Consider the following 18719-nt stretch of genomic DNA (forward strand, 5'->3'; position numbering starts at 1 on the left):
TATACTTGGCTTACTTTCCCTTTAGACTAACTTGGGCCAGAAATGGGTACATGCATTTAGCTACCTCATGGCAGCAGCAGTATAGTGGGTTAAATATTAAACTTATATTTGGCGGACTTGGGTTTTAAACACTCATCTTTCTTTTGTCCCTTATGAATAATGATTTAACCACTTCATTTCATTCTTCTTATCTGTTAAATGGAGTTAACATCATTTACTTAAAGAGTTTTTTATTGTGAAAAAGCAAATGAAATAATCCATATGAGAGTACCTGGAACACAAAGATATTCAGTAAGTTCCTAGATTAATTCCTATACATGTTTAAAAGTATAACATTCCCTCATCTGTGTTTTCTGATGCTACATGTGCAACAATTTGCACAATGATATGGGGGTGGGGTGATGAAGAGAAAGTACAAAACAGTTTTCAACTACTATTTCACTGGTCCCCCTGGAAAAATTATAAACTGCTAGACTGTGATGGGCTTATTCACATTTGTTTTATCAGGACACCTAGCTACAAAACCTATGTTCTCCCAGTATACCACATTGCTTTCCAAATATGAACTGGAAAGTGTTCAATGAGGTATGAATATTGAACTAGTGCATTAACTTTTGTCTTGTCCTTAGGGTTTCTTCCTCCAATCCATTCAACTTAATGTCATATTAGTATTTCTTTTTTTTTGAGACGGAGTTTTCACTCTTCTTCCCCAGGCTGCAGTGCAATGGCATGATCTTGGCTCACCACAACCTCTGCTTCCCGGGTTCAAGCAATTCTCCTGCCTCAGCCTCTGAAGTAGCTGGAATTATAGGCATGCGCCACCATGCCCAGCCAATTTTGTACTTTTAGTAGAGATGGGGTTTCTCAATGTTGGTCAGGCTGGTCTTGAACTCATATTAATCTTTCTTTTTTGTTTGAGATGGAGTTTCACTCTTGTTGCCCAGGCTGGAGTGCAATGGCATGATCTTGGCTCACAGCAAACTCCACCTCCCCGGTTCAAGTGATTCTCCTGCCTCAGCCTCCCGAGTAGCTGGGATTACAGGCATGCGCCACCACACCCAACTAATTTTGTATTTTTAGTAGAGACAGGGTTTCTCCATGTTGGTCAGGCTGGTCTTGAACTCCCGACCTCAGGTGATCTGCCCGCCTCGGCCTCCCAAAGTGCTGGGATTACAGGTGTCAGCGACCACACCCGGCCTTCATATTATATTTCTAAAGCAACATCGTGATCAAATCATTTGTGGGTTCAAAAACTGTCAAAATCTTTCCAATGCCTATGGAATGAAGTTCAAATAACAGATTAAGGAAGGGAGGGATCTACCATTTATTAAGTGCTTACTATGTCACACACTGTGCTAGGTAATTATCTAAGAACCCCATTTTATGAACATAAATGCTTATCATAAAGAGTGGTATGTTAAACATTATTATGAAAGTATTGAAGAACAGGCTACTTTAAGATACGATGTCTTAAAAGTGGCATTTAAGGCAGGCTTTGAAAAGATTTTGATAGGGGAAGAGAATTTTGTGGACTTGGGATAGGATGATGGCAAATCTAGTTCCCTTATATTAATATGTGTTCCTTTTGTTGCCCCAGGAAAGATACATATCTAGTCACTAAGTGAATACCTATGTTGATGCAGAGACTACATCACAAGGCAGCTCATTTTACTGTCAAACAAGTACCAGCATAATAATTAACAATACAGCATTTACTGAATGTCAACATTTGCTGTACCAGATAATGTGCTAAGTGTTGTACAAATGTTATTGCATATCCTCAGCACAATAGGAATATGATGAGATAGGCATTACTACACAAAAACAAAACACTTAGAAAAGCTAAATAATTTGATCAAGGTCTCTTGGCTAGTGAATAACTGAACCTAGACTACCATCAATAAGAAACCACTGTGCCGTACTGTTGTAAATGATTTTTCTTTCATTCCGTGAAGTGATCATCACAGTACCTTACAATACAAGTGAGCACAGAATATTCTGGGAGCATCTAAGTTAGACTGGAGGAATTAAAGACAGAAGAGTCTTGAAAGCTAAGAAGCCGCTAGGACAGGAAGAAGAAGAAGGGTATGCTAAAGCCAACATAACAGTCTATGCAGCAGAATGAAAGGATGAGGGAACATGGTGTATTTAAAGATTGCTAAGTAGTCCAAAGTCAGGGGAAAAAATGGTAAAGTTGTAAGACATAAAGCTGGTAATCTAGAAGGCACTGCTTAGTAAAGTCTTATACTCAAAAGACAAAGGCATTCAGTTTTAATAACCTGAAAATACTGGGGAACTACTGAGAATTTTCCACTGGGATTTGAGTTTGGGAAAAATGATGTTAGAGTAATTAAATAAAGAGATAACCCCAAGAGTGAGGCTGGAAGGGATGACAGATAAAAAAAAAATTGAGAAGGAAGAATTAATAGTTGGGATGAGGGACAGGAAAGAATAAAGAATAGACTCATAGGGTGACTGATAAAACCAGTAACTAAAATAGTAAACATCAGAATACCTACTTTTTAAATTTTAGGCTTTTTTCCTCTAATCCATCCTGCAACTTAATATCATATTAATCTTTCTAAAGCAATGCTGTTATCAAATCACTTGTGGGCTCAAAAATTGAAGATGTTTTTTCTTTTCTTGTGCCAAAACCTGTTACTTTGTGAAGTTTCCTGGTAGGTACTTGTTCTGTACTCTATGGCAATGGTCTCCAGAGGGTGGTTAACATACCTCAGGGAGTTTGCAAGGTATGAGGGGAAAAAATGTGATTTTTATCCAAAAATTAAGAGATTTTACTTTATTAAACATATTGACTCACAGAATTTGCACATAATTTAGAAATAACTATACATATATCAAAAGTATATACTTAAAAAATATTATAGTAAAGATACTATTACTAAGGCAACAATATATAATAAAAACAGTTACTATTTATAGTATGCCTATTATTTAGCAGGTACAATACTACTCTTTATTTACCTCTGTTTTACCCTTACAACTGAATTTTAGGTAGACAATATTCCCAATTTACAGGGTGAGAACACTGAAACCCTGACAAGTCTTTCATGATGTCAGCTTAAGTAACTGCCTAATGCTCTCAATTACTACATGGAAGGAGAAAGAAGCAAGAGGGTGCAAAAGGACTCTCCAGTGATTGTCCCCCTGCAGAAACATCAATTTGAACTATCCACGTAAAAGCTTCACAAGAGCTAATGAAACCAGATGAGACATCATAGTACCTGACTATAGCTTACCTGCATTACCCCTTCCACAACTCCAGGCAGCACAGCATGGAGAGTGATACTATCCGCTTGCGGGAAACAGGGGTAAGTAAGCATAGGGCTTTGTCTTAGACCCCAATACCATGCCTACCACAATAAAACCCAGCAATAGACAGACCCCCACAGCCTCTGACTCTAGGCCAGAATGCATGGACTGAGTCTTAGACCCACCCTGGTGTGGCATGGGAACCAGTATTCCCTGTGAAATGGACTCAAGTTGTGGACTGCATCACCACAGGCCAACTACCCTGGGCTTGGCCTCCAAATAACCCACATTAACAGGCAGGTCTCACCAACTGCCAGCTTCAAGGACACTCCAGTGATGGGCGAGCCTCAGTGGCCATGGGTTTCAGATGTGCCTCAGCACTGTGCCAAGTCATGGTAGTCCTGGGCATAGGGCACCCTATAGTGCTACCATTGTCAAGGGCTTAGGGATGACACCAGATGAACAGCCCAGAATCTCTGGACAGACTTATTGTTGAAGGATATTCCCAGACAAAGCCAGACTGGAAAGACTAAAATAAGTATCTACTTCTTTAATGTTCAGGCATTGATGAATGACCACAAGGACGAAGAGCAATCTGGGAAACATGATGTCACCAAAAAGACAAAATAAGATGCCAGTGACTGGCCCTAAAGAGATGAAGATATAGGAAAGGTCTGATAAAGTATTCAAAAACAGCTCTTTTAAGGAAGCCTACGAAACTTCAAAACAAAACAAACCAAAAAACAGAGAAACCATTCAATGAAATTAGGAAAACAGTAAGTGACTGGAATGAGAAATTTAACAAAGAGATTAAAATAATTAATTGTAAAAAAATCAAAGAGAGATCTTGGAGCTGATACATGCAATAAACAAAATAAGGAATGCAATACAGAGCATCAATAGCAGAACTGATGAAACAGAAGAAAGAGTCTGTGTGCTTGAAGACAGGTAAAAGAGAAAAAATAATGAAAAGAAATGAAAACTTATAGGACTTAAGGGATCGCATCAAAAGAGCAAACATATGTGTTATTGGGAATAAAGTAGAGGATGATAAAGGGGATAGAAAGATTATCTAAAGAAATAATAGCAGAAAACTTTCCAAACTGGGAGAAAGATACAAATATTCAAGTACAAGAAAGGTCAAAGGTATCTTTTCACATTCAATGCAAATAAAGATTAAAGACAAAGAGAGAATCCTGAAAGTAGCAAAAGAAGCAAATAACACATAATGGAGTTCCAATACACTTAGCTGCAGACTTCTCAGCAGAAACCTTAAAGGCCAGGAGATAATGGGATGATATATTTAAATTGTTGCAAGAAAAAAAAATTGCCAACCAAGAATTCTATACCAAGAAAAGTTGTTCTTCAGAAATGAAGGAGAGATAAGACTTCCAGACAAACAACATCTGAGGGAGCTCATCACCACCAGACCTGTCTTACAAGAAATGCTAAGGAAGTTCAAGCTGAAAGAAAAGGATCCTTATGTATAACACAAAAACATCTGAAAGTATTACATTTACTAGTAAAAGTACACAGTTATATTCAGAATAATCTAATACTGTAATGGTGGTGTGTAAATCTCATATCTTTAGCATAAAGGTTAGAAGACAAAACTATTAAAAATAATAATCACTATAATAATTTGTTGTAAGATATGCAATATTAAAAGATGTAAACTGCCACACTCAAAATTGAAAATATGAGGTGGGGAAAGTAGAGTTTAAGTGCAGAGTTTGTGTGTGTGTGTGTGTGTGTCTGTGTGTGTGAGATCAAAGTAAAGCTGTTATCGGCTTAAAATAGCCTGTTATGTTTTTTATAAACCTTGTTGTAAATACAAAGCAAAAACCTATAATAGATTCACTAAAAACAAAAAACAAGGAATAGAAACACTATTAGAGAAAATCACTTAACCACAAAGGAAGACAGTAAGAGAGGAAAAGAGAATCTACAAAACAACTATAAAACAATGAAGAAAATGGCACTAGTAACTCCTTGCCTATCAATAATTAACTTAAATATAAATAGATTAAATTCTTCAATCACAAGACATAGAATGATTAATGGACAAGAAAACAAGACCAATGTATATGCTGTCTACAGGAGACTCACTTTACCTTTAAGGGTACACACAGACTGAAAGTAAAGGTAGGAAAAAAGAAATTCCACGCTAATGGAAACCAAGAGAGCAGGATAAGCTATACTTAAATACGTAAAATAGACTTTAAGTCAAAATGGTAAAAAGAGACACTGAAGGTCTTTACATAATGATACAAAGATCAACTCGGCAAGAAGACATAACAATTGTAAATACATATGCTTTCAATATCGGATCACTTAAATATATAAAGCAAATATTAATAGATCTGAAGGGAGAGATAGACTGTAATGAAATAACAGGAGACTTCAACACCCCACTTTTGGCAATGTATAGATCACTCTGACATATAAAATCAACAAAGACACATAAGATTTAATATACAATCAACAAAGACACATAAGATTTAAACTCTACTCCAGACCAAATGGACCGAACAGACACATACAGAACATTCCATCCAACAGCTGAAGATACGCATTCTTCTTAATTGACTATAAAACATTCTCTAGGATAGATCCTATGTTAAGCCATAAAACACAGCATAACAAATTTAAAAAGACGGAAATAATATCAAGTATTGTCTCAAACCACAATGATATAAAACCAGAAATCAACAACAGGAAGAACTCTGAAAAATTCAAAAGTACACAAAAATTAAACAACATGCTCTTGAAGAAGCAATGGGTCAACGAAGAAATTAAAAGAGAAATTTAAAAATTTCTTGAGAAAAATAAAAACAGAAACATAGCTACCAAAACCTATGAGATACAGCAAAAGCAGTTCTAAGAAGGAAGTTTATAGCAATAGATGTCTATATGAATAAAAGGCCTCAAATACAACCTAATGTTGTTATCTCAAGGAACTACAAAAGCAAGAGCAAAGTAAACCCAAAATTAGTCCAAGAAAGGAAATAACAAATATAATAACAGAAATAAATAAAATACAGACTGGACAAATAATATAAAAGATGAAGGAGACTTGTGAGAGGTGGCACCAAGATGGCTGAATAGGAACAGCTCCAACCTCTAGCTCCCAGCATGCGCGACACAGACGATGGGTGATTTCTGCATTTCCAACTGAGGTACTGGGTATATCTCACTGGGGTGTGTCGGACAGTAGGTGCAGGACAGTGGGTGCAGCCTAAGGAGTGAGAGCCGAAGCAGGGCAAGGCATCGCCTCACCCAGGAGGCGCAAGGGGGAAGGGAATTCCCTTTCCTAGCCAAGGGAAACCGTGACACACAACACCTGGAAAATCAGGTCACTCCCACCCTAATACTGCACTTTACCAAGGGTCTTAGCAAACAGCACATCAGGAGATTATATCCCGCACCTGGCTCAGAGGGTCCAACGCCCACGGAACCTCCCTCATTGCTAGCACAGCAGTCTGAGATCTAACTCCAAGGTGGCAGCGAGGCTGGGGGAAGGGCACCGCCATTGCTGAGGTAAACAAAGCGGCCGGGAAGCTCGAACTGGATGGAGCCAGCCACAGCTCAAGGAGGCCTGCCTGCCTCTGTAGACTCCACCTCTGGGGACAGGGCATAGCCAAACAAAAGGCAGCAGAAACCTCTGCAGATGTTAATGTCCCCGTCTGACAGCTTTGAAGAGAGTAGTGGTTCTCCTAGCATGGAGTCTGAGATCTGAGAACGGACAGACTGCCTGCTCAAGTGGGTCCCTGACCCCCCGAGTAGCCTAATTGGGAGATATCTCTCACTAGGGGCAGACTGATACCTCACACCTCACACAGCTGGGTACACCTCTGAGATGAAGCTTCCAGAGGAACGATCAGACAGCAACATTTGCTGTTCAGCAATATTCACTCTTCTGTGGCCTCTGCTGCTGATACCCAGGCAAACAGGGTCTGGAGTGGACCTCCAGCAAACTCCAACAGACCTGTAACTGAGGGTCCTGACTGTTAGAAGGAAAACTAACAAAAAGAAAGGATATCCACACCAAAAACCCATCTGTACGTCACTATCATCAAAGACCAAATGCAGATAAAACTACAAAGATGGGGAAAAAGCAGTGCAGAAAAGCTGAAAATTCTAAAATCAGAATGCCTCTCCCCCTCCAAAGGAACACAGTTCCTTGCCAGTAACGGAACAAAGCTGGATGGAGAATGACTTTGACGAGTTGAGAGAAGAAGGCTACAGACGATCAAACTTCTCTGAGCTAAAGGAGGAAGGACGAACCCAGCACAAAGAAACTAAAAACCTTGAAAAAAGATTTGACAAATGGCTAACTAGAATAACCAATGTAGAGAAGTCCTTAAACGACTTAATAGAGATGAAAACCATGACACAAGAACTACATGACAAATGCATAAGCTTCAGTAACCGACTCGATCAACTGGAAGAAAGAGTATCAGTGATTGAAGATCAAATGAATGAAATGAAGTGAGAAAAGAAGTTTAGAGAAAAAAGAGTAAAAAGAAATGAACAAAGCCTCCAAGAAATATGGGACTATGTGAAAAGACGAAATCTACATCTGATTGGTGTACCTGAAAGTGATGGGGAGAATGGAATCAAGTTGGAAAACACTCTGCAGGATATTATCCAGGAGAACTTCCTCAACATAGCAAGGCAGGCCAACATTCTAATTCAGGAAATACAGAGAACGCAACAAATCTACTCCTCGAGAAGAGCAACTCCAAGACACATAATTGTCACATTCACCAAAGTTGAAATGAAGGAAAAACGGTTAAGGGCAGCCAGAGAGAAAGGTCGGGTTACCACAAAGGGAAGCCCATCAGACTAACAGCAGATCTCTCAGCAGAAACTCTAGAAGCCAGAAGAGAGTGGGGGCCAATATTCAACATTCTTAAAGAAAAGAATTTTCAACCCAGAATTTCATATCCAGCCAAACTAAGCTTCATAAATGAAGGAGGAATAAAATCCTTTACAGACAAGCAAATGCTTAGAGATTTTGTCACCACCAGGCCTGCCCCACAAGAACTCCTGAAGGAAGCACTAAACATGGAGAGGAACAACTGGTACCAGCCACTGCAAAAACATGCCAAAATGTAAAGACCATCGATGCTAGGAAGCAACTGCATCAACTAACGAGCAAAATAACCAGCTAACATCATAATGACAATATCAAGTTCACACATAACAATATCAACCTTAAATGTAAACAGGCTAAATGGTCCAATTAAAAGACACAGACTGGCAAACTGGATAAAGAGTCAAGACTCATCAGTTTGCTGTATTCAGGAGACCCATCTCACATGCAGAGACACACATAGGCTCAAAATAAAGGGATGGAGGAAGATCTACCAAGCAAATGGAAAACAATAAAAGATAGGGGTTGCAATCTTAGTCTCTGATAAAACAGACTTTAAACCAACAAAAATCAAAAGAGACAAAGAAGGCCATTACATAATGGTAAAGGGATTAATTCAACACGAAGACCTAACTATCCTAAATAGATATGCACCCAGTACAGGAGCACCCAGATCCATAAAGCAAGTCCTTAGAAACATACAAAGAGACTTAGATTCCCACAAAAAAAATTTTTTTTTTTTTTGAGATGGAGTCTCGCTCTGTCGCCCAGGCTGGAGTGCAGTGGCTGGATCTCAGCCACCCCATCAAAAACTAGGCAAAGGATATGAACAGACACTTCTCAAAAGAAGACATTTATACAGCCAACAGACACATGAAAAATGCTCATCATCACTCACCATCAGAGAAATGCAAATCAAAACCACAATGAGATACCATCTCACACCAGTTAGAATGGCAATCATTAAAAAGTCAGGAAACAAAAGGTGCTGGAGAGGATGTGGAGAAATAGGAACACTTTCACACTGTTGGTGGGAGTGTAAACTAGTTCAACCACTGTGGAAGACAGTGTGGCGATTCCTCAAGGATCTAGAACTAGAAATGCCAACTGACCCAGCCATCCCATTACTGGGTATATACTCAAAGGATTATAAATCATGCTGCTATAAAGACACATGCACACATATGTTTATTGCGGCACTATTCATAATAGCAAAGACTTGGAACCAACCCAAATGTCCATCAATGACAGAGTGGATTAAGAAAATATGGCACATATACACCATGGAATACTATGCAGCCATAAAAAAGGATGAGTTCATGTCCTTTGTTGGGACATGGATGTAGATGGAAACCATCACTCTCAGCAAACTATTGCAAGAACAGAAAACCAAACGCCGCATGTTCTCACTCACAGGTGGGAATTGAACAATGAGAACACTTGGACACAGGGTGGGGAACATCACACACTGGGGCCTGTTGTGGGGTGGGGGAAGTGGGGAAGGATAGTATTAGGAGATATGCCTAATGTAAATGTTGAGTTAATGGGTGCAGCACACCAATACGACACATGTATACATAAGTAACAAACCTGCACGTTGTGCACATGTACCCTAGAACATAAAGTATAATAAAAAAAAAAAGTTGAAGGAAATGAAGAGTTGTTTTTTGAAAAGAGAAATAAAAATGACAAATCTTTAGTTAGACTAATAAAAAGAAAAAACAGAGTAGATAAAATCACAGATAAAAAAGGAGACATTACAACTGATACCAGATATACTTCAGAAATACAAGGGACCATAAGAGACTATTAGGAACAATATCATACCAACAAATTGGATAGCCCAGAAGAAATAAACTGAATTATGAAGAAACAACAAATCTGAGCAGGCTAATAAGTAAGAATATTAAATCACGAATAAAGAGTCTGCCATCAAAGAAAAGTCCAGAGCCAGGTGGCTTCACTGATGAATTCTACCAAACTTTAAAGAAGTACTAGTATAAATTCTTTCAGACTCTTCTAAAAACCTGAAGAGGAAATACTTTCAAATTCATTCTACAAGGATAGCAATACCCTGATACCAAGATGGCACAGGAACAACAACAAAAAAGAAAACTATAGCCCAGATGCGGTGGCTCATGCCTGTAATCCCAGCACTTTGGGAGGCCGAGGCAGGCAGATCACCTGAGGTCAGGAGTTCGAGACCAGCTTGGCCAACATGGTGAAACCCCCATCTCTACTAAATATACAAAAACAACAACAACAACAACAAAAAATAACAACAACAAAAATTGGGTGTGGTGGTGCTTGCCTGTAATCCCAGCTACTCGGGAGGCTGAGGCAGAAGAATCAGTTGAACTCAGGAGGTGGAGGTTGCAGTGAGCTGAGATTGCGACACTGTACTCCAGCCTGAGCAATAAGAGCAAACTCCATTTTAGAAAAAAAGAAAAAAAAAAAACACAAAACTGCAGGCCAATAGTCCTAATGAACACAGATGTAAATATCCTCAACAAAATACTAGTAAATCTACTCCACTAACTTATTAAAAAGATTACTCACCATGATAAAGTGGGATTCATCCCAGGGATGCAAGGATTTTTCAGCATATGCAAGTCAACAAATGTGATACATCACATTACCAAAATGAAGGATAAAAAGCATGTGATCACTTCAACAGACATGTAGAAAGCATCTGTCAAAATTCAAAACCCCTTCATGATAAAACTCTCATTAAATTAGGTATAGAATGAATGTACCTAAACATAGTAAAGGCCATATATGAGAAACGCAAAGCTAACATCACACAGAATGGGGGAAAAGTGAAAAGCTTTTCCTCTAAATCTGAAATAAGAAAGGATGCCCACTTTCACTCCTTCTATTCAACACAGAACTAGAAGTCCCAACAAGAACAATTAGTCAAGAGAAAGAAATAAAAGACATCCAAATTGGTAAGGAAGAAGTTAAACTGTCCCTACTTGCAGATGACATAATCTTATAGAAGACACTGAAGACTCAAGCCAAAAACTATTAGAACTATTAAAAAAATTCAGTAAAGTTGCAGAATATAAAAATCAATATACCAACACCAGTAGTGTTTCTATACACTAACAGTAACTAATTTGAAAAAGAAGTCAAGAAAACAATCCCACTTACGATAGCTATATAAAAAAATACTGGCTGGGTGCAGTGGCTCATGCCTGTAATCCCAACACTTTGGGAGGCCGAGGTGGGTGGATCACCTGAGGTCAGGAGTTGGAGATCAGCCTGGCCAACATAGCGAAACCCTGTCTCTACTAAAAATATAAAACATTAGCTGGGTGTGCTGGCGGGCTAGGGAGGCTGAGGCAGGAGAATCGCTTGAACCCAGGAGGTGGACATTGCAGTGAGCTGAGATTGCACCAATGCACTCCAGTTTGGGCAACAAGAGCGAAACTCCATCTAAAACACACACACACACACACACACACACACACACACACCCCAAAAAAACCCCAAAAAACTTAGGAATAAATTTATCCATGGAGGTGAAAGATCTCTACACTGAAAACTGTAAAACACAGATGAAAGAAATTAAACAAAAAATAAACAGAAATACATCTGTGTTCGTGGATTGGAAGAATTAACACTGTTAAAATATCCATACTGCCAAAAGCAATCGACAGATTCAATGCAATCATTATGAAAATATCAATGACATTCTTCACAGAAATAGAAAAAACAATCCTAAAATTCATGTGGAACCATAAAAGAACTTGAATAGCCAAAGTAATCCTGAGAAAAAATAACAAAGCTAGAGGCATCACACTGTAGCTGAGATCTGACATGAAAACATACTACAAAGCTACAGTAACTGAAACAGCATCATAGTGGCATTAAAACAGACACACGGATCAATGGACAGTATACAGCCTAGAAATAAATCCATCCATTGAACAGCCAACTGATTTTTGACAACAATGCCAAGAACACACATAGGGAAAGGATAATCTCTTCAAAAATGGTATTGGGAAAACTGGATCTACAAATGCAGAAATATGAAAGTAAATCCTCTCTCTCACCATATACAAAAAAAAAAATCAACTCAAAATGGATTAAAGACTTAAATATAACACCTGAAAATAAAAATCTAGTAGAAAATGACAAGACAGAAGCCCCATGACATTGGTCTGGGCAATGGCTTTTTGGATATGACCTCAAAAGCATAGGCATCAAAAGCAAACATAGATTAATGGGATTACATTAACCTCAAAAACTTCTGCACAGTAAAGGACATAAGCCTCAGATTAAAGAGGCAACCTATAGAATAGGGGAAAATATTTGTAAACCATATATATTTGATTAATATCCAAAACATATAAGGAACTCAAACAACTCAAGAGCAGGATAATAAATAGCCCTATTAAAAAATGGGCAAAATACCTGAAAAGACATTTCTCAAAATAAGAATTACAAATGGCCAAGAGAGGTACACAAAAAAATACTCAGTATCAATAATCATCAAGGAAATATAAATCAAAACCACAGTGAGACACACCTGTTATAATGGCTTTTATCAGTATGACAAAAGATAATAAATGTGGCAAGGATGTTGGTGGGAATGTAAATTAGAACAGCCATTAGAAAAACAGTATAGAGGTTCCTCAAAAAATTAAAACTAGAACTACCATATGATCCAGCAATCTTACTACTGGGTTTATAACAAAAGGATATGAAATCAGTGTGTCAAAGAGATACTTGCATCCCCATGTTCACTGCAACATTATTCACAAGATATGGAATCAATCAAAGTGTGCATCAATGGATGAATGAATAAAGAAAATGTAGTGTACATATACAATGGAATACTATTCAGCTATAAAAAGAAGAAAATCCTGTAATTTGTGACAACAGGGATGAACCTGGAGGACATGATGTTAAGTGAAATCAGCTAGGCACAGAAAGATGGATATTCCATGATTTCACTCATATGTGGAATCTGAAAAAGTTGATCTCTTAGAAGTAGAGTAGATGGTGGTTACCAGAGGCTGGGGTGGTTAGAAGAAAGGGGGTTTTGGGGAGATGTTGGTTAAAGGATATATAATTACAGTTAGATAGGAGGAGTAAGTTTAAGAGATCTATTGTTCAGCATGGTGACTACAGTTGATTATGATATACTGTGTTATTGAAAAATGCAAAGACAGTGGATGTTAAGTATTCTTATTGCAAAAATAACCATGAGATAATACATTTGTTAATTAGCTAGATTTGGCCGGGCGCGGTGGCTCAAGCCTGTAATCCCAGCACTTTGGGAGGCCAAGACGGGCGGATCACGAGGTCAGGAGATCGAGACTATCCTGGCTAACACGGTGAAACCCCGTCTCTACTAAAAAAAAAAATTCAAAAAACTAGCCGGGCGAGGTGGTGGCGCCTGTAGTCCCATCTACACGGGAGGCTGAGGCAGGAGAATGGCGTGAACCCGGAGGCGGAGCTTGCAGTGAGCTGAGATCGCGCCACTGCACTCCAGCCCGGGTGACAGAGCGAGACTCCGTCTCAAAAAAAAAAAAAAAAAAAAAAAAAAATTAGCTAGATTTAACCATTCTATAATGTATATATTCTTTTTTTTTTTTTTTTTTTGAGACGGAGTCTCGCTCTGTCGCCCGGGCTGGAGTGCAGTGGCCGGATCTCAGCTCACTGCAAGCTCTGCCTCCCGGGTTCACGCCATTCTCCTGCCTCAGCCTCCCGAATAGCTGGGACTACAGGCGCCCGCCACCTCGCCCGGCTAGTTTTTTGTATTTTTTTTAGTAGAGACGGGGTTTCACCGTGTTAGCCAGGATGGTCTCGATCTCCTGACCTCGTGATCCGCCCGCCTCGGCCTCCCAGAGTGCTGGGATTACAGGCTTGAGCCACCGCGCCCGGCCTATAATGTATATATTCTATTTACTTCAAAACATCATGCTGTACATACATATGTACCATTTCATCTGTCAACTTTATTTTATTTTATTTATTTATTTAATTATTTGGTTTTTTTGAGATGGAGTCTTGCTCTGTTGCCCAGGCTGGAGTGCAGTGGCATGATCTCAGCTCACTGCAAGCTCTGTCTCCTGGGTTCACGCCATTCTCCTGCCTCAGCCTCCCGAGTAGCTGGGACTACAGGTGCCCACCACCACACCCAGCTAATTTTTTGTATTTTTAGTAGAGACGGGGTTTCACCGTGTTAGCCAGGATGGTCTTGATCTCCTGACCTCATGATGTACCCGCCTTGGCCTCCCAAAGTGCTGGGATTACAGGCGTGAGCTACCATGCCTGGCCTGTCAACTTTAAAGTGAAAAAAAAAGAAGTTACTAAATGGCAGGACTGGTTCTCTCTGATAGCTCTTTAAAAATATGAAGACAGTGTGTTTTTCCTTAAAGTAATCTTTTCTGGTATCAACTGTAAGTATTCTATGTAGGTCAGTTTCTGGGATACCCTAGTCATCTATGCATGAATTACTTTTACTTTGATCAAGTCCACTCTAAAATGTATTATCCATTTTCAACACACTATTTTAGATATGGACTTAATAGAAAAAATCCAAAGGGCATGAGACTCACCTTCAAGAAGGAAAGAAAAATGGAATAGAACCACATGAACAATTTATATATACATTCAGTACCATTTATATTTAACAAATTAAACTTTGACACACATGCCCAGCTACTCTTCCAGAGTGATCCTGTCACTTCTCCACTCACAAGCCTTCAGTGGCTTTCCATTTCATCCAGAGAAAAGCCTGAGCCCTTACAAAGGCCTGCAGGGCCTGTATGCTCTGGCACCCTAGTTCCTTCTGTTCCTCATCTGTTATTCCCTTCATATTCCAAGGCAAGAACCTCTTAGCTCTTCCTTGTGTATCCCAAGCAAGTTCTCGCCTCAGGGTCTTTGTACCTTTTTTCTTTCTCCGACTAGAATGATATCCCTCAGCAAACAACTGATGAGCCACTTCCCCATTTCCTTCAGGCCAAATGTCACCTTAGTGAAGCCTACCCTGACTGCCCTATGTGAAACAGCAACTCCAACTTCCCAATATTTCCTGTGCTCCTTTCTTTGCTTTTCTTCATAGTCCTCACTCAATCTAATATATAATTTATCCATCTGTCCATCTATTAATTGATTGATGCCTTTCATCCTCTTGCTGAAATGTAAGCTCCATGAGGATAGGACTTTTTCATGTTTTGCCCACTGCTGTCTAATACTGCCTGGCAAATTAAATGCTGATTATTATTAGCACAGTATCTGACATATAAGCTCTCAATAAATATTAGCTATTATTATTATCACCAAATTATAAGCTTTTAGCAGTTTATTCTGAAAATTACTAAACCACAGGCATACCTGGTAAGACTACAACATACATAAAAATAAGTATCAGAAATTAATAGCCACATAAGAATACAGCACCTTCAAAATATATTTATTCTAGTAGTATTAATAGTCACATAAGAATATAGCACCTTCAAAATATATTTATTCCGGTAGTATTTAAATAAAGTACTACATATTCTAGCACCATAAAATTCATTGTGAATTTTGCTTACAAGTCATATATAGTACAGGTTAAGTATCCCCATCCAAAATGATGAGGACTAGAAATATTTTGGATTTTAGAATATTTGCATTACTGCCTGAACATCCCTAATCTGAATATGCAAAATCTGAAATGTTCCAGTGAGCACTTCCTTTGTGTGTCATGTTAGCACTCAAAAAGTTTCAGATTTTGGAACATTTCAGATTTCAGATTTTCAGATTAGGGATACACAACCTATATAAAATTTGATTACTTAGCTTAATATCTTTAATTTATATCAGTGGTCCTCAGTCTTGTTTTCCATACTACACTTTGCAGTTCCATTGAGAACAGTTTTCTCTACTACACTTTGCACTCCCATTGAGAACAGTGGCTCAGTAGAACAGTGATTCTCTGCTAAGTAGGGGGAATGTGGTAGGTAGTGGGTAAGGGTGGGTTGTCTTGAGTTGAGAATTACTAGTCCACGTAATGGAAACACATTTTTAAAAAGAGTTGTCATTCAAAGGGAATAAATGAGTTACATATATTAAAAAAAAAAATCAAGTATATGTCACAGATCCATTTCTTAATTTATACCCAAATATATACTTAAAAATCTCTTACAAGTGTGTTTTCTCCATTGGAACTATTCCAGAGCCTCATTCGATTATCTGTACCAACAGTGAGGAGGTGAAGCCCATCACTTGTAAAACATAAGCCATTAACTTTCCCATTATGAGCAGTGTTTGCTGCAATGAAAAATATGGTTCAGTTTATCTGTTCTTGTATTCAGGACATATTTAATGTTTGATGATATAATTATTTAAACATATTAAAGGACAACTACTTGAGTTACTTAAAAAATGTAAGTAGATTATACTTAAAATTAACCAACCCTTCAGATTATTTGAATAGGATAAACTATATAAATCAGAACCATAAAAATAGAGGAAAACAAGAAAAAAGGGAAAAAATTTCTGCCAAACATCCTTTTTTTTTCCAGCAAGGAAGCTGTACCATGAAATTCAATTAAGTGTGTAGCTTAACACTAAAATTTAAAATTAAATGCCTTTCATCTCTCTTATATTTTTATTGCTAACCTAAAAATAACTCCATGGACTATTAAAATCAGTAATTCTAGTGTTTTCCATTAAAAAAAAAAACAAACCTTAACGGGAAGGATGACTGTTGTAGTCTCAAAATTTATATCACTTTCAAAATTAACAAGTTCGAGAAAGCATAATTCTAAAACAGCCTAATTAATTTAAAAACATATAAAACATGTTTTATATAGTTTACATGTTCATAAGGTTTTTAAAAAAAACCATATAAATTCTAACATATGAAATATATTAGGATGAACTATATAAAACCTATGATTGTTTTATATAGTTTTTTAGTTTAAAAATACATAGTTTTTTAGTTTAAAAACTTAAACAATCATAGGTTTTATATAGTTCATTCTGATATATTTCTGGTCCAGAATTAATTCTATACCAAAATTTCTACATAGGAATTAAATTCTACTGTAAAAATGCAGTTTAGGTACTTTGTCACATGGATTGCAGCTGACTCACATTTAACACAATTTTATGTTGATACAATGGCCACAAAATGTTACTATTTCTGTAATTTATTGTGACTTTTTAAATGGCATTGAATTTGTATAGCTGGCCTCAATGGAGCAAAAACAAAATAAGTAAAGCAAGTTAATTCAGAAAAATTTCTACTTTTGAAAATTTGGGGGCAAATGAAACTGTCATTTTTATTTGTATCTTAAAGAAAGAGAATCATAAGTTTTTTTTTACATAAATTAAGAAAGTGATATATGATGAATGCCTTTTTAAAAAATGATAAAGTTCGCAATTTGTCAATATGCATTTATTATTTGGCTTCAATTAAAAATGTTCAATGTGAAAAAATACTATCATTGTCGTATTTCTTCATTAACGTGTTCTTCCTTACCTGATTCAACAGCTTGTGACTTTTTCCCATTATGTTGATCAAGAGTAATCAAACATCCTGATGCTCTTCTCACATCCCATAATTTTACTCTACTGTCAGCACTGAGAATAAATAAATGTTACATTGACATATGTAGCTAGGACAATGACTGTACCCCTCACCCACCTTTCTAGTTTTATGGCACACAGAGGTCTTGTTATATAGGTACGTATGTATTCATACATTAGGGTTGTTGAACTTTCACCTTTTCAACAAATATTCAATAGTCAACAGTAGCTCAAATTAGTGAGTAAACAGCAAAAAAAAAAAAAAAAAAAAAAAAAAGTAACCTTTCTTTTCCAGATAACAAGAACAAAATTTTGCTACTTTTTATACCGTTTTAAATTACATGAGCATCTTTTCTCCCAAGGACCAGAAAGGCTTGTAGCTTGTCCCTAGTAAGTTCCTTACCATACCTTCTCTACCGCTTGTTATCCAAATGCTGTCAAGACAAGCAGTTAACTAATTTTACTTTGCTCAAGAATCTATTTGCTATGATTTGGTGTTTTTTTCCTTTTTATATAAAAAACGGTAAGAGTTAAGGTGAATAATGAGGACAATGCATTTCCATTTGGTTTCCTATACTCAAATCAATCTTTGCCATATATGAGAGAACTATATTTAATGTTGCCTAGAAATTAAACACTTACTTCTATTTTCTTTCAAGTAAGCGAAAAGAAGAAAAGTAAATCTATGATCAGACATCTATTTCAGCTTCTAGATTATTTCTAAAGAAAAATGCCCGGCAATCCAATGTGCTCCTAATCAGTTCAACTGATGCTATCATGTCCTCACAAGGACCTCAACAATATTGTAACCCAGGGGGCTATTCAATGTCATTTTAATGAGAGAGCACTACATTACATTTTTATAAGCCTATTTTTTATTTATAAGTTTTAAAAAAATATACACACAGGGTGTACTGGTTTCTATAATCTCGATTCTTTTCACAGATGATCATCAAACCTAGCCAACTGGAATAGTCAGCAAAAAGCTAGCATTTCCCATTCTTAAGTTGGTTTTCTTTCTTTCCAGGTGAGG

At 37.5% G+C, this 18719-nt stretch overlaps 1 protein-coding gene across 15 annotated transcripts in view; it reads right to left on the reverse strand.

The window, feature by feature from the left end:
* Nucleotides 1–18719, reverse strand: part of ERCC8 (ERCC excision repair 8, CSA ubiquitin ligase complex subunit) — an 88782-nt gene that overhangs the window by 17558 nt on the left and 52505 nt on the right. For all 15 annotated transcript variants that reach the window (XM_073993480.1, XM_073993486.1, XM_073993481.1 and 12 more), the window contains 2 exons: nucleotides 17640–17740; nucleotides 16299–16423 (listed from right to left, as the gene is read on the reverse strand). In XM_073993480.1, coding sequence (XP_073849581.1) covers nucleotides 16299–16423; nucleotides 17640–17740 — 226 coding nt within the window. The remainder of the gene's footprint in view (nucleotides 1–16298; nucleotides 16424–17639; nucleotides 17741–18719) is intronic.

Source organism: Macaca fascicularis, chromosome 6 (genome assembly GCF_037993035.2).
Source record: "Macaca fascicularis isolate 582-1 chromosome 6, T2T-MFA8v1.1".
Classification (NCBI taxonomy): Eukaryota; Metazoa; Chordata; class Mammalia; order Primates; family Cercopithecidae; genus Macaca; species Macaca fascicularis.